Source organism: Silurus meridionalis, chromosome 27 (assembly GCF_014805685.1).
Source record: "Silurus meridionalis isolate SWU-2019-XX chromosome 27, ASM1480568v1, whole genome shotgun sequence".
NCBI lineage: Eukaryota > Metazoa > Chordata > Actinopteri > Siluriformes > Siluridae > Silurus > Silurus meridionalis.
In genome coordinates, this window is record NC_060910.1 from 14,292,348 (window position 1) to 14,313,927 (window position 21,580).

Consider the following 21,580-nt stretch of genomic DNA (forward strand, 5'->3'; position numbering starts at 1 on the left):
ATAAGAGCAATACATCATTCGAATCTGTAAAGGGTCTATTTGTATTTGTACACACTCACAATAGCAAAATAATAACTCATAATACGAAACACTGTTATTTTTTAAAATAAAGCAAACAGACGGTGCACTTTTTGCCATCTTTGTCATCTCTCTTCACAGACACAAAAAACAACTTGAATCTTAGTGAATATTTGCCTAATATATATATATATATATATATATATATATATATATATATATATATATATATATATATATATATATATAAATTAAATATATATATTAAAAACATATTAATTATACACAAATATTCTCTGATTATGTAATCTGTATGAAAGTTATAAGAGGTTCAGTTTCTCCAGGATCACCTCATTAATTACTTGGCTACATTGGCTACTTTTTACTTATGTACATTTTAGAGCCCAAACTTCTTTACTTTAACTTAAGGAAAAAAGTATAGACAGTACTTCAACTGTTACCCAGGTACTTCTACTTAACGTACTTATACTTTTACCACCTCCGATTTTCAGTGTCACAATTTGTCATATGAAATGAATGAAAAATGTTATATTTTAGAGAATATCTATTGAGGTGGCATTAGATGGGAGCATTACTGTAAAACCAAACACACACTTTTGTCAAAAATTCAGTGTACAATCAAAATGTTTTGATTCATCACTGTGAAAAACGCGAGTTTTATAATGCGTGAGTTTACTGTCTGAGTTCTGAATCTGCATTCGTGATTTCTTTCATGTTTTCATGAATGACATTATAACAGGAGATTCATACCAGAATTTCATACCGGATGGTCGAGGCCCGAGGTACCAACGACCGCCAGAGTAATGATATCCAACAGGGTACTGTTTGAAATTTGGCTACTGTTGGCGAAAGGAGGAGAAGGAGAGGAGGAAGAAGTCTACAGAGACAGCAGGGAAAGGAGAAGGAGGTTAGGGTTGTTGTTTTATGGTGATGATAAATGTCATCAGTGCTTATGCTCCACAAGTGCGTTGTGAGATGAAGGAGAAGCAAAATTTCTGGAGTGAGAGGGAGGGAGTGGGAGGAAGGTGTACCTAGGAATGAAAGATTGATGATTGAGGCAGACTTTAATGGGCATGGGGGGAGCAGAGTTGATGAGGAGGTGATGGGTAGGTATGGCCTTAAGGAGAGGAATGTGGAAGGGCAGATGGTGATTTTGCTAAAAGGATGAAAATGGTTGTGGTAAATGCTTATTTTAAGAAGAAGGATGAGCAAAGGGTGACATATAAGAGTAAAGGAAGGTGCACACAGGTTGACTCCATTCTATGCAGAAGATGCGACTTGAGATTGGAGACTGTAAGGTGTTGGCAGGGGACAGTGCAGCTAAACAGCATCGGATGGTGGTCTGTAGGATGGCTTTGGAGGTGAAGAAAAAGAGAAGGAGAGTAAAGACTGAAAAAGGAATAAGATGGTGAAAACTAAAGGAGAGAGACTGTAGTGTGAGATTCAAAGAAGAGTTTATACATTAATGACATACATCAAAAGCATGGAAATGTTTAGATGAGATAGCAGTGGAGTGTTTAACAAAATTGTTTAACAAGATTCTGGAAGGTGAGATGATGCATGCTGAGGAAGAGCACTACATATGCAATATTTGCTTTGAGAATGTTGATGGAGAAGTATAGAGAAGGTCAGAAGGAGTTGCATTGTGTGTTTGTGGATTTAGAGAAAGCATACGACAGGGTGCCGAGAGAGGAGTTGTGGTATTGTATGAAGAAGTCTGGTGTGTCAGAGAAGTATGTGAGGGTGGAGCAGGACATGTATGAGGACAGTGTGACATCAGTGAAGTGTGCAGTAGGAACGAAAGACTGGTTCAAGGTGGCAGTTGGACTGCATCACGGATCGGCTCTTAGCCCTTTCCTGTTTGCAGTGTTGATGGACAGGTTGACTGTCGAGGCCAGACAAGAGGCTTCATTGACTGTAATGGTTGTGGATGATATTGTTATTTGTGGTGAGAGAATGAAATGTAATGAAATAATATTCAGTAGGAGTAAGACAGAGTACATGTGTGTGGACAAGAGTGGAGTGGTGCAGATGCAGGGAGAAGAGGTGGAGAAAGTACCTGTGTTCAACAGTGCAAAGTAGTGGAGCGTTTGTTATTTTTGAGATTGAGATGGTTTGGACATGTGCAGAGGGGGGACATGGGGTATATCGGTAGGAGAATGCTGAGGATGGAGCCACCAGGATGGATGTGGTGAGGGAAGACATGCAGGTACCATAGTTGGTTTGAAAGAGGCAGATGTAGAGGACAGGCTGGTATGGAGACGGATGATCCGCTGTGGCGACTTCTAACGGGAGCAGCCAAAAGAAGAAGAAGAAAATCTGTACTTCACTCAATTATTTCCATTGCTGTTCTTTACTAAATTATTTCTGAGACTTTCACTTTAACTTCACTACAACTACATTTCGCGAAAATAATCGTTGCTTTTTTATTTATGAGTAAACAAAAACTTAACTGGTCAAGCACACAGCAACCAATCAGGGTAGAAATATTTCAAACTTGTTTTGATTGCCGGTTGACATTTTTGTTGGGTTTTTTTCTGCTTATTTTCATGATCGCATTAATTATTATTTTACGTCACATATAATTTAGCCTTTAGGGTTTCAAGTGGTAGAACTGACAAGACCTGACATCATATCAGAAGTAAAATACTTTTGTACTTTTATTCAAATGAAAGTTTAAAGGGAGCACTTTTACTAGAGTAACATTTTACTTTGTTTATTTTTACTTTAACTCAAGCTTTGTGTACTTCGTCCACCACTGTTTGCTACTGACAGATTTTAATTTTCTTATTTGTAAAAATCAGTATAAAAATGTATGAATGGTTATTAGTTTGTTTTATCTGTAGCCAGAATATGGCTTGTTTTAATCAATCTAACGCTAATAATCCTTTTAAAATGACCTGTTCCCCTGATTAAATGTAAGTAGTTATATAAGGTCATATACTTTTACTTCAGATTTAACTGTGTGAATGTTAAGGAAATAGTTCAGTTATTTTGAAGGAGGGTGGTATGAGGTACTTGTCCCTAGTCAGTGTTTTATCTATAGAAGATATTGCTTTGCACTCTTCTAGTATGGAGCAGCAGAGCGCAGTGCAGTGACAGCAACACTGTCAGGGACAGCAATATAGCAAAAAAAACTTCATTTAGGGAGATCAACTGTTTATTGTTGCTGTCTACATGTGTATCTTTATGCTCTTCTGGGAAACAGGGAGAGTGTTGAGCACTGTCTGCTGCAGGTAATACACTGGCTAGGTAAAAAAATACCTCATACAAGCCCACTTCAAAACTTTTTTTTATCCCATTGTCCTTTTGAACTACACTAAAATCCACTATCCAATCCTTGTCTTTAAAAAAAAGTAATTCAGTAAATTTTAATTAGCAAAGTTTTTCCTTTTACTTCAGTAGATATTTAGACAGGTAATTTTACTTGTACTTAAGTAAAATTTCATTTAAGTAACAGTACTTTTACTTGAGTAAAATATTTTATTACTCTTTCTACCTCTGATTGTACAACATTTAAAACATGCTAGTTGGCTAATAAAATAGCAAAATATTCTCACAATTTAGCCAAACAAGGTCTAGACTAAGTTTTTCAGTGTGTAAAAGAGCCTCTAGTCCAAATAAGAAGTCCAACACCATCCTTGAGATGATCTAGCTTAAACAGACTCACACCAACCTTTATAAGAAGAAGTGATTATTTGAAACCTTCTCTAAATGAACCCAATTGTGTTTCTGACAGATTCCAACTTCTTTGCATCAACAGGCCCAGTATGGTGACTGCATGCACCAGTGATAGCCTTTTTTTTTTAAGACACATTGTTTTTCTTTCCAAACTCATTGCAGTTTAAAGTGTTAAAAGTGGAGAAAAAAAAACGTATTTGCCACATTTCTTTTCAAGGGTCATTTACCAAAGAAGCCGAGCTCACTTCCATCTGTAACCCATCGAACTCATTCAGCATAATTAAGGCTTTAAATACAATTACAGAGTCAGCAGTGTGTAATGAAGTCTGGGTAATTGTGTGTCACAAAGGGGATGTGATGTTGCTGTTGTTTGGAAACAATCTCACAACCTGAGTGAAGGTAATAGAAAGAGTTTTAGATGAAACTGGAGGAGGCATTATGAAAATGTGAGACAAAAAAAATGTATCCATTATAATGATAGTTAAGCAATAAGTAAATATTTTATTCTACAGACACAGAAAAATAAAACATTTATATATATATATATATATATATATATATATATATATATATATATATATATATATATATATATATATACATACATACATATATGTATATGTGTCTTCACTTCTACTTACCAGGAGATCACACCGGGCATTCTACATGTGCCTTATATCTTTAATACAAACTGATTGCTTTAACTGTAGTTAATTATTGGATGTAATTAATTATTTCCTGATCATGCAAATGCTTTATCATTACATGCATATAATATATATTAAAAAAATATAAAAATCTGTACCCATACGACTTAACATGGCTTTATACTCCAAGGCATGTACTCTACATTATATGTGGTTATTTGTACATAACCTGGGGTTACTTTTACTGATGCTTTTCGAGGAGTTAAAATATGGTGTAGTTTTTCCAGATACTGATGTAAGGATCCAAACAAAACTAAAATCCCACAGATTCATCAATAATTATTACATTAAACCACCTCCCTACATAAAACTACTCCAGTCCATATAGAGCTATAATATAGAGATATTGTACAGGCCAGTGGTTTGCAAGCATGTTCATATTCATAAACAAAGATGAGTTTTTTAAAGTATATTAACAGGGGAGAAAGCATTCAATATTTTTTTATATTTTGTGATGAAAGTCTTCCTAGGGTTCTTAGGAAAAAAAATATTATTCAACAACAATGAAAAAGCTACAGAGCCATAGCAAAGAACTTAAACATCCTGTCAGTATAAGTGGTCCAATAATTTTCCATTGGGTAGTTCATGGAACCAAAACTAATCATCCTTGACAGGTGCACCATTCAGGATTTCACAACATGCTCTTTGACTAATAATAAAGAATTTGATACAGAAGACAGCTGTCATTTGAAAGAAGTAGGATAACCTGAAAGTAGCAGGAACAACACATACAAAGAAAACAATTCAGCAATGACCTACTCCACAATTGTCTCCATTCCTTCACCTCCTGCATTTAGACAAATAAGATTGTTTAAAAAATACTTATTTCCTGTCAATGTATACAGCCAGGTACATCACTTGGGCACTTAAGTATTGCACTGCATTGGCATACATGTCAAATTTGCAGCCAAGATATTCTTCAATCTGAGTCAATAATAAAGGTGAAGGTTTGTGCTAGTTTTCGAATTGGGGTTTTTCCAGTTACCTAGCAAACTGAGGTAAGTTAATACTAAGATAAAAACACAAGTTATGCAACAGAATGCAAACATTTTATTTCAATTCATCAGCCATAAATCTAACTAAAAGAAACCTACATAAAATAAATCCATATTCAGTGGGTTAATTTTCACATCTGATGTTCCACATTTTCATACTCACAGCACAGCATGTTTCCTTCAGAACAGCACTACAAACAGTTTAATTAAAAAAATATGATTTAGGTCAGTACTTCCTGACATTAAATAAGGAATCAGCATATTCACTATCAGCATAATCAGCATGTTTACTGAGTTTATTAACCACTACTTTTTATTTTGTTACAGTGGATATAAAGTATACACTCCTTTATTACATTACAGGTTTCTTAAATATAAAGAAGAATTAACAACATAAATGTAATACATGTTACATCCTTAAATTGATCTTCAAAAATCCAGAGGGGATCATTTTAAATAAAAAAATAATAATTGCATAAGTCTGCACACACTTTCAAAATGGGAGCTCTAATGGTCCTCATGTTTAATTACAATGAGGCTTGTAGGTAAATGGCGTACACCTGCCACCAATTAAATTGATCAAAATCAGCTTTTGATGTAGTTTAAGTTCAAGTATTTTTTCTAAAGCACAATCGACATTGTTTCAAAGCAGCTTTACAGAACTTACAAATTAAAGGGAATTATTTGTGCTTATCCCTGATGAGCAGCCTGGGGGCAACTGTGGCAAGAAAAAAACTCCCTAAGATGGTATAAGGAAGAAACCTTAAGGGGAACTGAACTCAAAAGCAGAACACATCCTCATTTGGGTGATTATAAATCTTAAAAACAATACATCGGAGACAAAAAACTACCGGAGTGTGTAATTATGAGTAATGTCCTTTCTATAGTCTTATACAGTCATGTATGAAGTTGTTGAACCAGAAGCTACTGAGCAACTCATAAAATGTCAAAACCTTCATCAATAAGTGGAGGAAATGTGGCACCATAGAAAAGTTTAGGATGACCATCTGAAGTTGATGAGAGGATGAGGAGAAAACTTATCAGGGAGGCTCCCAAGAGGCCAACAGCAAGACAGAAGCCTTTTTAAAAAAATGTTAATAAAATAAAAAAGAATATGAAAACCCATCTGAATTATGCCAAAAGTTTTTTCAGTCACCCCAAACCATACAGGAAAATGTTTTATGGTCCGATGAATCAAAGGTAAAACCTTTTGCCCATTATTTTAAAAGGGATGTTTGACAACAAGCCAATACAGAGCATCTTCCTAAGAAACACTATGCCAACAGTAACGTATGGTGGGGAAGCATTATGCTTTGGAGCTGCTTCTCTTCAGCTGGGCCAGGGGCCCTTATCAAGGTAGAGCGGGAAATGAATAGCTTTGAATACCAAAATATTTTGGTAAAATTAAACAGGAATTTTTACATTTCAACATGACTATGACCTAAAGCACACATCAAAACATAACAGTTTGTGGCTTCAGAAAAGTATAATCAAAGTCCTGACATTGCCACGCTAGAGCCCAGACCTGAATCCCATCGAAAACTTTTGGGCAAAGTGGGATAAAATTCCAAAGTTTAGATCTGTAGGTGTGTGGACTATATAGAGACTTATTCACAAAGAAATGATGCTGTAGTAAAGGCAAAAGGTGCTTCCACGTAATTTTATTTGGTAGGGGTGTTATGCAAACAACTTTGGTAGTTCGTTTTTATTTAAAATATTGCAAATAATTAAATATTTTCCTTTGGATTTGTTTGTTGTAATATTTTTATGTAAACATTTGCAATTTCATGAATGTGTTCAGTCTTTTTAATATCCACTGTAGCTTAGTGTACCACTATGAAATATTTTGCCTGTGTTATAGAATTTTGTTCTTGGACATTTTTCTTCATGCTGGTGAATATTTTGTCACTTAGGTCAGCTGTATCTTTGTGTTCTTGTAAGTCAGGTAATAAACGTTTTTCTAGTAAAATTAAATTTGGTGACCTTTATAAATAGTAATCTAGAGCAGGCAGTGTAAGGTATATTAGGTGGAATTGAAGAGACACACTAAAACAATTTCTTTAAAAACATTAAACAAGATATTCATATAAAAACCTCACAGTGTTTTATATCCACACAGAAATAATATAAACAGCCAAAATATTAAGTTATATCACTTTAAATTGCTAATAATAAAAGGGCTGTCTAACATCACTATAAGATTCAAGATTGACTCAGTAGAAAACAGTATAAAAAGGACAATTAAAGTAAACAAAGCAACTTTTTTCAAAACTTTGGGTTTGTTATTCATGCTTGTGGATCGATTTACTTGTCTCAATTTAGAGAAAGTGCTCAAAAAGCAACGATTCGTTCCGCAATTACCCATTACTGCTATCATCAAAAACTGTTATTAAACCACAGAAGTCAATAAAACTCTTTGAAAAAACTGCTCAGGAGTGCAAATGAACGTTAATGTCCCGAACTGGACTACATCTGGCAGAGCAGAGTGTGATATTTCAGAATAACAGCTGTCAAATTGTCATCCTAAGAACCACTTTGTCTCCGGGGGATGAAGTGAGAGACATTATGGACACCCTGTCCATAATGGTGGAGTTGATGACGCTTGTAACGCTAAATGATGATGGGCTTCATACTTGAGTGTTCCATGATTGGCTGACAGATTCGCAAGCAGGAGGCCAAGAGGCCTGCACACTATCTCCCAGTGGAGCAATTAAGTCAGGAACAGTGGTGCTTGTTTACACGGCTTTACCGCTCCAGACCAGAGACCAAGAAAAATTAATAACCACGGCTCAATAGGGAGGTTAGTACACACCAAGACCAGCCCCATCAGGCCTGTAGTGAAATGATTGGCCTAAACTACAAAAAGACACCAAATTCACTGACAATCATACTGCCTGAAGAACATGCATAATAATAGCAAATGCTATCATAGGACTAGGCTGAAGTGAAAGCAACAAAATCAGAAAATCAGAATTTTTGATTTTGTCACATACTATTTCCACTACTCCTCATACAAATTTTGTCCAATCAACACCAACATGGACAAAATAATTTTAATACACTAAACTATTATTGCCATTATTGCTACTAATCTTTTGGATTGTGCCCAATCTTCATATCCGTCATACTACTGCCCATGTCTAGATAAAGAAAAATGGGCGTGTAGTATGTCAGATATGAAGATTGGACTCAAGCTAAAAGATAAGTAGCAATAATGGCAAGATAGATAGATAGATAGATAGATAGATAGATGATAGATAGATAGATAGATAGATAGATAGATAGATAGATAGATAGATAGATAGATAGATAGATCGATCGATCGATCGATCGATCGATCGATAGATAGATAGATAGATAGATAGATAGATAGATAGATAGATAGATAGATAGATAGATAGATAGATAGATAGATAGATAGATTTGAGTTGAGAGACAGTTTGAGCCTCGTCTCTTGGCCCTCAGAAACCAAAACAAAATATATGTGTCTGTGATGTAAAATACAAGGGATATCACAAATAAACAATGCATGCACCCTAGGTCACTTGTTCAACAGTGTGTGCATACTGTGTTTGTGTTTAAACCCACACTCAGACATTTTGCTTTTCACATGATGTTAATCTCTATTTAAAGAACAACTTTCTAATAAAGAATAAAATCCCTAAAAGGGCAATACATCTGAGAAGTGTGGTGGCTCTGTGGGCTAGGTGTGAGTTCTCTTGCTGTGTTCAGGTTTGAGTCATCATCTACACACAAAAAAGGAAAAGAGCTGTCATCTCCAATGTCTCTGTCAATTGGTCTGTAAATTCTGGTTGGAGACAGAAAGAGATAGTGTAAAATGCTACATTGTTCTTCATATATAAATAAAGTTACATTTAATCTTCTAGCTGGAACATCAGCCAGACTAGTTTGTTCCTGTTACATTACATTATAAAACATATTACTATAACTTATTACTTACATTATAACATTATTTTTAAAAAAAATGTTTTTTTTTCTCTCTCTTTTGAGCTAAGTTAAAATTGCAGTTATACTCAGTTCAACATGAGTGTTTAATTTGTAAAAAAAAAAAAAAAGATTTTTAATTTTTATTGTAAACTTATATTCCTTTTTAACACGTTTATTAGTAGTAGTAGTATTTTGTTGTTGTTGTTGTTGTTGTCTCTGATAAAATAGTGTCCAGTTAAACTATGATTCTCCTCCATTCAACCCTTTAGAACTAAAATATTTTCCTGTTTATTTTCTCTACAGAAAGCTGGAGTGAAGATCTGAAGCAGTGGCGATCAACAGCTGTTGTGTATAGACCTGTGTGTGTCCTCCTGCTGAGTGTGTGTCCTCTTTCCCACTACTGTGTGCTTCTGCCTCTTTGCTACCCTTGTCCTGACAGCAGTGTCACCATGTTGTGGACCCTCCTCCTGGCACTGATCCTATTACTGGTGCTCCAGGCCCAGTTGTATGTGTGCCTGCGGGAGCTCAGATCCTCCACGACCTCTGTGATCTCAGTGAACCTGAAAGAGACCACAAACAGCAGCACCTCACAACGCATACCAGGTGCCATTATCATTGGGGTACGCAAGGGTGGCACCAGAGCCCTGCTGGAGATGCTTAACCTTCATCCAGATGTGGAGGTGGCCAAGGCTGAAGTGCACTATTTTAACATTGATGAAAACTTCCACAAGGGTTTGGATTGGTATCGTGCCCAGATGCCTCTCACCCTTGATGGGCAAGTGACCGTGGAAAAGACTCCAGGTTATTTCACAGCATCTATGGCTCCAGCCAGAATGTGGTCTATGAATCCTGCAGTGAAGCTACTTCTGATCGTCCGAGACCCAGCCGAGAGGCTTGTGTCAGACTACACACAGGTCCTGCACAACCGCATTCAACAGAACAAGTCATACCAGCCTCTGGAGGAGCTTCTTCTACGCCGAGGACACATCAACCTCAACTACAAGGCTCTCCAGAGAAGCCTTTACCACCAACACCTGGCCAGGTGGTTGGCGTTTTTCCCTAGGAAGCAGTTCCATATTGTTGATGGAGAAGCATTGATCCGGGACCCCTTCCCAGAACTTCAAAAAGCGGAAAAATTCCTGGAACTTCCACCACGGATAATGCCTGATAACTTCTACTTCAACACCACTAAAGGTTTTTATTGTCTGCTTTCTGCAGGACATGACAAGTGCCTGGATGAATCAAAAGGAAGGCCACATGCACCCCTCAGCAACGAGGCTTTCCAAAAGCTTTGTCGATTCCTCAGATTGCCCAATCAGATCTTTTTTAGGATGACAGGGCAGACTTTTGACTGGTGCTGATGAAAAGTTGATGCTAGCTTTGGAACTGTAGAAAAAACCTGCCATGAAACACCCTGTCTGCTCAGAGCTCTACACACTGTATATGTAGAGTAGCCAAAGTTGGTTTATTCCAATGAAGTCCAGAACTGAGCTGAAAAAGAAATTACAAGAGCACAAAGTGGAAAAAAAAAACAGTATCCCTGGTGCAAAGGTTCCTCCTAGTGTTAGTCATGCAGAAGTGCAACAAATTCAGGGGTATCATGGAGTGAAGCTGTAGATCAGAGTTTATGATCTAATCCACAGATTTGCTGCTTGGTTTTAATGAAAACCTGCAGCTGCATCAGCCTGTGTGGATATGGTAGATGCACACTTCTTCTTTCGGCTGCTCCCGTTAGTGGCAGCAACAGTGGATCACTCGTCTCCATACTACTACATGATAGTTGCACACTGCTGTAGATAAAGTGTATGTTTAAAATGCTACTAAATGTACATTAATACAGCTGCTGAGGGACATGCGAGTAATATTGAGATACTCAAATAACCAATTATGTTACTTCGCTTATACTTTGTGTATTTTGTGTATTTTACAAAGGTTTGTGTTGTGTATGATTGAGCTCCATAATAATTCTAGTAATTAGTTGGATTTTCAACCTTGACATTTGTAAAAAATAATAATAATAATCTACACTTACTGTTTGGTCTGCCATTTTTAATTTTTTATTTTTAAACACTCTGAAAAGAATATTCTGTCTGCAGTTTTTAATCAGTACATGCATGTGCACAGTCATGGTTTAGAATCAAAATGATTGCTATAAACATCCATAGTAAAGTCACTTCATATCTTTCAGTTCTTCTTGGAAGCTACAGTTGAGGTCCAAAGGTAACATATGCTTTGCAGAATCTTAAAAAATAAAGCGCAGATGGATCATAAAAATTGCATTTTGTCGAGTTGATACTGCACTAAAAAAGTATTTCAGTTTATATGTTGTTCACAAAACCCAATAAAAACTGCATTTTATGCTTGATTCTTAATAGTGTGTTACTTGCATGATCAACAGTTTGTTGTCATTACATTTATACTACTTTAATTGGTTTAGCATAAAGTTCATTCTTATATATATATATATATATATAAATAAAATTTCTGTTTACACCCTTGGTTTGATCATGTTGCTATCCTGAGAATCAGGAATGTCTACACACTTTGTAACAATAAGTCAATTTCCAACATAATCCAAACTTATAAACTGAAAAGTAGCTATAAATGTAAAATATGCTAAAGAAAAGACCAAATACTGTGCACTTTCTGTATTTTAATGGGCAGTTTGACTGTTTAAGACAAACAAGGGATTCATGAATACAATCACCCAAGAAAACAATAAAAATATTATTGTATTATATACTACATGTAAAATTACTAGACAAATGTATTATTTAGGAGATTCTGCAATGTGTATATAATTATGACCTCACCTGTAGGTAGTCAAATAATTTGCTAGAAATAATTGCTGATTATCAAGGTACTGGTCATAGAAAAAAATAAAAATCTCACCCTGCTAGTCCAACTGTTTGCAATGATCATACCTCCTAAAATTCAGGTTACATCAGATTAGCTCCGGATCCACCACAACCCTGACAAGTGCTGTTTTATTATCCACTATATGGCAGTGTCATACAGTAACAGTGGTGGAATATGCTTAAAGTTAGAGACATTGGAAAAAAAGAGACAAAACATTTTCTATTTTGTAAAAAATGTGTTTTTATCAGTTCCATTTTTCAGTATAAAACACTTCCATAACTCTAGCCAATCAAACAAGTTCACTTTCATAACAGGACAAAAATCACAATTCCTGCATGTCTAAAATAGGTTTGACACAGGGATCTGGTGGTTTTAAACTAATTTTGTTGATGATAAACTAACAAATTACTCAGGGTTAGCTAATACAACATGGACATTAATTTAAAAAAGAAAATGAAAAAGAACGGATAAACAAACAAATGCAAGTTTTTCTGATCACAGTCCGAACACAAGTCCTTGAGTCCAGCCCCAACACTATGGTGTTTATGCAGTCTTCTGCTGGCCCTTCTTCCCAATCAGAGACTTGTGGATGTGAGGGATCACACCTGCAAGAACACACAGTTCAATGATTAATCTCAAACTCACAATAAGAAAGAATAATTTCATGTATATCGATGTTTCATAGCTAGCCAATCACTTTATTTAAATAATGCTTTAGCATTCAATTGAACTTATAAAATGTCCTCTCTTACCTCCTCCAGCAATAGTAGCCTTGATGAGAGAGTCCAACTCCTCATCTCCACGAATGGCCAGTTGTAGATGGCGGGGGGTGATACGCTTTACCTTCAGATCTTTGGAGGCATTTCCTGCCAACTCCAGCACCTAATTAAAGAGCAGTGTCAATCAACTATTTTCATTTATTACACATGGAAATAAAGTTATATCTATTGATGGAAAGATATTAAATAAAACTTGGCCAATATGTAAGCCATGTAACTGCATCGTACAATCCACACAAAGAAGTCAAAATTAGATCTAAATGGAATTCAGCCCACAATCTTTAAAAAGGAAAAAGTCCACATTTCTGATGAACAATACAAATACATCTTACAGGAGAAATTATTCTGTAATCGACTTGCATTATAATTTATTAGGCTCAGTTCTGACATTTTGCTATAAAACAAGTTTTGGTGGTTGCAGAATATATGCCCCTTCCTCCATCAGTGTAAATGTTCAGAGGGAGAGCAGGGCAGCATCAGTCCTCTCTCAACAGACATTTATCAGTGCTCGATGCAGTTCCTAGTTTTGCCACTAGGTGCAATAACTTACATTAAAGGGATGGGTTTCTTGTAAAATTTAAAACTTAAAAAATTTTGTACAATTGTTTTATAATATTGTTTGGAAACTTAGCTTGTCAAAGAGTCTCTGATCAGCATTTACCTCAGCTGTGAGATATTCAAGAATGGCAGCGCTGTACACAGCTGCTGTAGCTCCTACTCGCCCATGACTGGTAGTGCGGGTCTTCAGATGCCTGTGGATACGACCCACAGGAAACTACAAACAGACAGAAGAATGAATTATTATTGACTTGTGGCCAAAATAATAATCAAATAAATCTCTCTAATAAAACCACTCAGCTTTTAGCTGCATATACATTATCACTACACTATAAAGTGATTCTCACAAGATGAACCTACAGTCATAGTAGCACACACACACACACACACACACACACACACACACACACACACACACACACACAACTGCAACCTGATCCAGCCCATCTGTGTCCCTGAAAAACACTGCTATTCTACCAGAAAGTGATGAAAATTTTTCTGAGGACCTTTTAGTTTACATATGTAATAATATTAATAAAGTTTAGGTATTAGCTATTTTTATTCAAATGATTTAAATGATTATTCATATACAATATATAATTTATTCATACAGTATAGATTGATCATATTGTGATCAATCTTTGTTTATATTTGAAATGATATAGGTTTATTGTCTATAAAGTCAAACATTTTAATTTATTTTTAAAAAAGTTCTCTTTAAAATTGGTTAGCTTCAAAAACATTAATTTGAATGAACATGAAATTATGAATATTACTTGCCCAAGTTTCTAGTTATTTAAGCAAAAAAAAAAAAAAAAAACACAGCCATTATTACACAGATTTAATGTTGTCCAAAACAAGAACGTAAGGATCAACAATGCTGACATAAACATTAGCTATAATACTGCCACATACCTGAAGTCCAGCCCTTTGGGAGCGGGACACTGCTTTTGCCTTGGCTTTACCACTGTCCTTTCCTGCCTTGCCACCAGCCTAGGATTTCATGAAATACCCAAGCATGGTTAGATTTAACTCCAGAGTGAGCAAACATTAGCCTTTATAAAGACAAATCAAAAACACCCACACAACATGCTTACAGAAACATCATAATAAATGTTGAATGTTGACATTAGGTAGAGCACCCTAAATATCAAGAAAGAAATATGGTCTCAGACTTTCAGTCATCATAGTCATTTATATATATATATATATATATATATATATATATATATATATATATATATATATATATATTTTTTTTTTTTTACAGCTCTAAATATCTGGGTATTAAATGTAAGAAACAAGAAATAATGGAGTTTAAAATTTAAAGAAGTTTTGTGAACTTTTCAGAGTGATTTTTTTAACTAATCATTTGTTACTATAAAAATCTTTTTTTTTAACAAATTGATTCAGATAGACAGAGTTGATAATTCACTGACTGCAATACATCACTGACACTTTGCAGATGATCTCATGTGGACCAAATGAGACCCAAAGCAACATGTTCTGGCCAATTTCTACACACTCTGAGTGCGCACGCGCGGCGAGCCACCGCCAGAGTGCAGAATCGACACCAAAGTTTGGAACTCGACTCCTTATTCGAAAACAGCTTTAAATCCGAGAATCGACTCAATTTAGATTTGACTCCGATGTGAACCGAAGCCTTTTTAATAACGTGTACGCATTTACTGTCGTACATAATGTATTTAACGCACCATGCGTGTATTGTCGTGCATTTTAAATGTAACATTGCTATTATTAAAAAATCCTGGAGAGTAAATGATTGAACACTTTAAATACTGCATAATGTACAAGACTGGAAACTTTCATTTCCACACTGGGTTTTTTTTCTCTGCCTTAGTTTACGTGCAGTTCTAATTTCGGTTCTTTCAGATCAAAAACATATTATATCATTTAAAATCGAATATTTACTGAAGTGAAGAGATTTTTTCCCGTTTTTTGAGACACAAACGGAATATTATTGCATGTTGCTACTTGGTTGGTGATCGTGGATTAAAAAAAGTGATTTTACATAAAATAGCAATGGATAATTTTATAATAATAATAATAATAATAATAAAGCCTGGCTGCACAACCAACTTCCAGGACCAGTGAATGAACAAACCAGGTAGTCAAATAAACCTAGTTATTGCATATGATGCAAATTCAAACCTACACTGGGGACTAATTAATAAACATCAACTCGGTCCGTTTAAACAATAATTTAAAAAAGTTTTAAAAAATATTTAGTTTTATGTTTTACAGCTTTTCTGGGTGTTGATTTTAGTAGAGAAAATGTCGCCCAGCTGACTGAGGGAGATTCTGCAGGCAGGAAAGGTAAACAATCCACGGCGGCGCTGTGTAAAGCTGCCGCCTTCCGAGTTATACTGACTAACCTCAACCAAAACCCATCAGCGTTTACTCAACCCGCTGTAGTTTCCGATCAGGAGCATCGCTATAAATCCACATCGACTCCAGGAGTAAAAGTTGTACATTATTTTAAAAGAAACAGCTGTTTGTGAAGCTGCGAGCGCGCGGGGACAACGGGGAAGCTAAAGCTAGCGGATTAGCACTAACCGCCGTTTACTCATTCATCAGTTAATAACGCCAAGCACGCGCTATACACAACAACACGGGAAAAACGGAGATGCAATATACCGGTTTGATGAATTTAAAAAAAAAACGTACCATTGTAATGGGTCGGTTGTTTGGGGCGCGAATCCGGAGAAGAACTAAAGCTAAATCAATTTGGCCTCAAACAGAGAGGAACAATAAAAGCTCGGTGTAAAAGAGAAACACTTCAAGGTAAACGCGCAGAGACACGGACCAATCACGGGTCAGCTTGTTGGTTCGAATTTTACTAGTAGCCAATGATATTGCAGGTTGCTGTACGCATTCCCCCCATCCCCCACCCGTGAACGGTATTTTTCACATACAGAATGAAGGCGGGACTTTACTGTGAAAAGTTTTCTAGCAGTCTGTCGCTAGAAAAACTATGGGATGCACGTAACTGTTGTTTATACTAAATCAAATTAATATTCATAACATTAATTAGAGATTAAATTTACAATATTTCCATGGTTTTCACAGTTGTTTGGCAAAATAATTAATTACTGTGTCGACCAACTGTTAAAAAAAAAACAAACAAAAAAAACACACAGTCCAGTGTTTAAAAAAAGGGGGTTAATAGTTCGATTGACCGCTGATAGACCAATCAGAAAACCACGTTTGGTTGCAGTCGCAAGCTTCTGGTCTAATCAGGTTCCTATGGTCTCCCTGATCAGATTCTTTTTCCCACTCGTATTCTAAAGAAAAACCCGCCTCCTACACAGTGATTGGTTGGGTCTTCGTGTGACCGTTAAATGATTGGAAAATTTAGAAGTCGTTCACGTTACCGTGGCAACCTGAGAACTTCATCTGGAGAATAGTTGTGGCGGAAATGATTATTTTATGATATATATAAAGTACATAATAAAATAATTATGATTTGATTGTGAGGATTTGTTTGTCTTTTTATTGTTTAACGACCAAATTTATGATCTTGAACTACTGGTCATTATTAAGGTTAGGGGGCGTGTTTTTGTCGGTATACGGGTGGAGTAAATGACTCAGCGTGCTGGACTGCTAGAAGGCAGAGGAGCAGCTGCTGGTGATGGTGAAGATGGCGGATGGGGATAGTGGGAGTGAGCGCGGTGGCAGCAGCAGCGGTGGCGGCGGCGGCGGTGGCGGAGGAGGCAGCGGATTCCATCATTTTCAGCGGGATCAAGAAGAGACCCAGGAGCTGGCCTCCAAACGCCTGGACATCCAGAACAAGCGCTTTTACTTGGACGTGAAGCAGAACTCAAAGGGTCGGTTCGTGAAGATCGCCGAGGTCGGAGCCGGAGGCTCCAAAAGTCGCCTTACGCTGTCCATGTCGGTGGCTGCGGAATTCCGCGACTACTTGGGGGACTTTATCGAACACTACGCCCAGCTGGGGCCTAGCACCCCGGAGCAGATCGCACAGTCCTCCGGCGGGGAGGACGGTGGGCCAAGACGGGCCTTAAAGAGCGAATTCTTGGTGAGGGAAAATCGTAAATACTACCTCGATCTGAAGGAGAACCAACGCGGGAGGTTCCTGAGGATCCGGCAGACAGTCAACCGCGGAGCGGGGTTCGGAATCGGAGGGGGAGTGGCCCCTGGGGCGGCCATGCAATCCGGACAAACCATCGCTCTCCCGGCTCAGGGACTAATCGAGTTTCGCGACGCCTTGGCTAAGCTAATAGACGACTACGGCGGTGATGATGATGAGCTAGCCGGGCCTGGGTGCGGGGCCGGCGGCTACAGCGAGCTGCCCGAGGGCACGTCCATCACAGTGGACTCGAAGCGGTTCTTCTTCGACGTTGGCGCCAACAAGTACGGCGTGTTCCTGCGGGTCAGCGAGGTGAAGCCCAGCTACCGGAACTCGATCACGGTGCCGTTTAAAGCCTGGAGCAAGTTCGGCGGAGCTTTCAGTCGTTACGCCGAGGAGATGAAGGAGATCCAGGAGAGGCAGAGGGATAAAATGTTCGAGCGGAGAGGAGACGAGGAGTCCGAGGGAGACGACGTGGACGACGACTGATTTCTGATCTCCAGGACCGGGCTTTATTGTGTTCTCCCAGCACGTTTGGCAACTTCGAAAGGATGTGCATGATAAACTTTAATACTAAAACACCTACCGCGAATAAAGTTGTGTGACTGACAAACATGGCGTAAATAATAAAATAAAGGAATGTGTAAAGTGAACACGAAGCAGCTGAGCTGAACGACTTTCCCTCGCCAGCTGCTTTAGGCCTAGTTAGAGAAAAAAAAAGCTCCTTTTTTGGTGCAGACCTGTTTTTAAAATGGCATGTAAGAAACAATTAAACCAACCAAAAGCCTGTTCTGAGTGAACTTGTGAACACAATGTAATCATTCAGTGTCACGTATTGAGGTTATTTACAGTATACATTGCCATAATGAAGAGAAAACCAGCAAATTTGCAACAAAACTTATTCAGGAAGTTTGTCTGATAGGTTTTCTTACCTGGTTTCATGTCTTGGGTAATGGATTTATTAACTTTCAGTTCCAGTTTTTGAGCTGTGATTTCATTTCAAAAGTAGAAATGTGGACATTTTACAGTGTATACTGACACAGTATGTGGACCATTGACACAAAAAAGGTGCTACGAAACATTTCACAGACCCCCATAAACGTTACTTATATGTATTATTATTATTATTATTATTATTATTAAGATCATGTAAAATACAAAACCGGTTGAATGTACATACTAAATTATTCTTACAATAAATAGACGAAGGTTGACAAAGCACACAGCACAAAGCACACAGCTATTATTCTAAAATATACTGATACCTTGACACTGCTCTAAAATGATAAACCTTAGCACAGATACTGCGTGTCGGTATTTTTTAAAGTATACTATGTAAACCTGGTTTAGATGGTGTGTGGAATATTGGGCAAGAAGCGATGGAGATTTGATATCTGTCTGAGTTTGACTGTACGATTAGAAGTTAGTGAATTGAAAAACAAATTGAATGAAACTGGAAAAATACATTAGATTCAACAGAAAACTGACCTGACATAGGGTAAAAATACTTATTTTTAAACAGGAAATGCAGAAATATATAAAGAATTATATTTATATATAGGAGTATAGAATTGATTCAGCTATAACTGGCTTATTTAAACAAACCTTGGATGCAGTTTTCCAGTGGGATATTTTTTCAGTTGTTGTTTTTTTCTTCTTTTTCTTAATTTTCAGATGGTCCTTATTGATATAAGACCATAAGAAAGTAAAAACAGTATTAAGGTGCTTTGTAACCCTTTTCTCTATAATTTGACCTTTTCAAATCCCTCCTCAAGAGAAATGTTTCTTTAAGCCTTTTGTATTATTTGTATTTGAATATGCGTATGACATCACTAATTTCCCAGAACAGACTATTCTCATCAATCTGTCTCTTTTCCATGAAATTTTAAAAGTATGTCTGTTACAGTTTACAACCATCTTGTCAGATCTGTTTTGTCCCTTTTTTATTTCTGTATGCTGTAATATTAAACAATCATTTCATTTTCTGTAGAGGAACATGCAGAATTTACAAACTGTGACTTTTGTCATGCATAGCCTCAATATGTGAATTCTTTTTTCAGGTTTTGGTTTGAAACGCTCGTCATAAATCCACCTGGGAGCAATAGCAGTTTTCTACTACTTTGTAAAATCTGTTTCAGTTTTGCCTTCAGTTTAGTTATTCCTGTACCATGTCCCATGAAAAAGGCAGCTGTTTAGTCGACATCATTCTGCTGTAACACTCCACCAACTTCCTTTCAATGAAAAATAAAAATTCTTTGCTGATGAATTGTTTCTTGTTTGAGTCATGTGCGAGCGGAAGCTAAAAACAAGGCCACTACCAGACATTTGTGAAAATGTGTCAACATTAAAAGGATCTCAAACGTGCTATAAATGTAAAGTGGGCGCTTGTGTGTACATACTGTGCCCTCCAGTAATTACCCTATTGAACTTTTGTACAAAAATTCACAAAAATACTCATGAATATCAAACAACTGCAAATGCAACACAATTTAAAAGTTTATACAAAAAAGACAATTCACAGCCTTTTTTTTCTCATATTTATATTGAAAAGGCATGTTATTTCTGTTTCTAAGGTTTACCCCATGTCATTAGCTTGTATGCAGTATGGAGGGCAAGATTAAATAAAGTCATTTTAAAAAAACAATCAATAAATATATACTTTTTAAAATAAAAAGGGCATATTTAAATGAATAGCTTTATCAACTGTATTTGGGCTCTTCATTTCCAAATGTATTTGTTTATTCACTTATGAAATTATATTTTTATACCTGAATTTCTGCATTTCCACATATTTAGCTATTTTTTACAATAATTGCTTTATGTTGAGTTATTATCAGAGGACAATTAATCTATATTGCTATACAAGCTGCACATTGACTACTATAAAATATATCCAAGTTTCATTTCTAGTATTCTAGTATTGTCCTCTGAGAAGATACACTAAAATGGTTGCTGAAATGCGAGGGGTATACTCACTTTTGAGAGATACTGTATGTCTGGAGCATTGAAATTAAGATTTCACACAGAGTAATCAGAAACCCAAGCTCAGGATCAAACTAGGGACGCTGGAGCTATGAAGCAGCTAGATGTTCTACCACTGTACTGGAGAGAAATTTATTCTCTTTTAATTCATAGTCACTGCTGCGACCCCAGAAGGTCCTGACAAAGAATCTCCATGCTTCTACCAGTATGTCATCTGGTCCAACTGACTTTCCACTCTTCATCCTTTTAATTGCTGCTCTCACTTCCTCCTTACTGATCCTCATTCCACCACCAAGTCTCTTTATCTTCCTTTCTCTTTCCAGATGTCACACCAAGTACCTTCCTACTATAGCTGTCTCCCTTATCACTTCTGCAGTAGTTTCCCAATCATCCAGCACGTCTTCACCACCACCGAGCCCCTGTCTGACCTCTTCCCTGAACCTCACACTACAGTTTTCCTCCTTCAGTTTCTACATCTTATTCTTTTTTCACTCCTTACTCTCCTCCTCTTCTTCCTCACCTCCAAAACATCCTACAAACCACCATATGATGCTGTCTAGCTACACTGTCCCCCGCCAACACCTTACAGTCTCCAATCTCCTTCAGGTTGCATTTCCTACATAGAACATAGTCCACCTGCGTGCACCTTCCTCCACTCTTATGTCACCCTATGCTCCTCCTTCTTCTTAAAATAAGAATTCACCACTGCCATTTCCATCCTTTTAGCAAAATGTATCACCATCTGCCCTTCCACATTCCTCTCCTTAAGACCATACCTACCCATCACCTCCTCATCACCTCTGTTCCCTTCAACTACATGCCCATTGAAGTTTCCCCTTACATTACTAGGTTCACTCTCCACTACTTCATCTAACTCACTCCAGAATTTCTTTTTTTTTTTCTTTTCCTCCATCTCACAGCCCA

At 36.9% G+C, this 21,580-nt stretch overlaps 3 protein-coding genes across 4 annotated transcripts in view; 2 read left to right on the forward strand and 1 right to left on the reverse strand.

Annotated features, from left to right (window-relative positions):
* hs3st1l2 (heparan sulfate (glucosamine) 3-O-sulfotransferase 1-like 2) overlaps positions 1 to 11,644 on the forward strand; it is a 30,916-nt gene extending 19,272 nt beyond the window's left edge. For both annotated transcript variants that reach the window (XM_046841158.1, XM_046841157.1), the window contains one exon: positions 9,674 to 11,644. In XM_046841158.1, the coding sequence (XP_046697114.1) occupies positions 9,820 to 10,731 (912 nt within the window). In that variant the 5' untranslated portion in view covers positions 9,674 to 9,819 and the 3' untranslated portion in view covers positions 10,732 to 11,644. The remainder of the gene's footprint in view (positions 1 to 9,673) is intronic.
* Positions 11,645 to 12,449: 805 nt separating this feature from the next.
* LOC124380612 (histone H2A.V) lies at positions 12,450 to 16,410 on the reverse strand. The gene is made up of 5 exons (XM_046841763.1): positions 16,255 to 16,410; positions 14,482 to 14,559; positions 13,670 to 13,783; positions 12,982 to 13,111; positions 12,450 to 12,834 (listed from the first exon to the last, which is right to left on the reverse strand). Exons 1-5 carry the CDS (start codon positions 16,255 to 16,257, stop codon positions 12,773 to 12,775), a joined length of 387 nt encoding a protein of 128 aa, XP_046697719.1. The 5' UTR covers positions 16,258 to 16,410; the 3' UTR covers positions 12,450 to 12,772.
* A 780-nt stretch (positions 16,411 to 17,190) lies between these two features.
* Positions 17,191 to 18,474, forward strand: purba (purine-rich element binding protein Ba). Its single transcript, XM_046841761.1, has one exon. It carries the CDS (start codon positions 17,219 to 17,221, stop codon positions 18,161 to 18,163), a length of 945 nt encoding a protein of 314 aa, XP_046697717.1. The 5' UTR covers positions 17,191 to 17,218; the 3' UTR covers positions 18,164 to 18,474.
* The last annotated feature ends 3,106 nt before the right edge of the window (positions 18,475 to 21,580 follow it).

What these genes read in the sequence shown, in the direction of transcription:
- LOC124380612 (XM_046841763.1), bottom strand. An exon ending in TTGAATATCTCACAGCTGAG is followed by an intron (nt 13,112 to 13,669) that starts GTAAATGCTGAT and finishes CTCTTTAATTAG; the next exon opens with GTGCTGGAGTTGGCAGGAAA. An exon ending in GGCTACTATTGCTGGAGGAG is followed by an intron (nt 12,835 to 12,981) that starts GTAAGAGAGGAC and finishes GTGTTCTTGCAG; the next exon opens with GTGTGATCCCTCACATCCAC.
- purba (XM_046841761.1), top strand. Translation starts at nt 17,219, where the DNA reads ATGGTGAAGATGGCGGATGGGGATAGTGGGAGTGAGCGCGGTGGCAGC.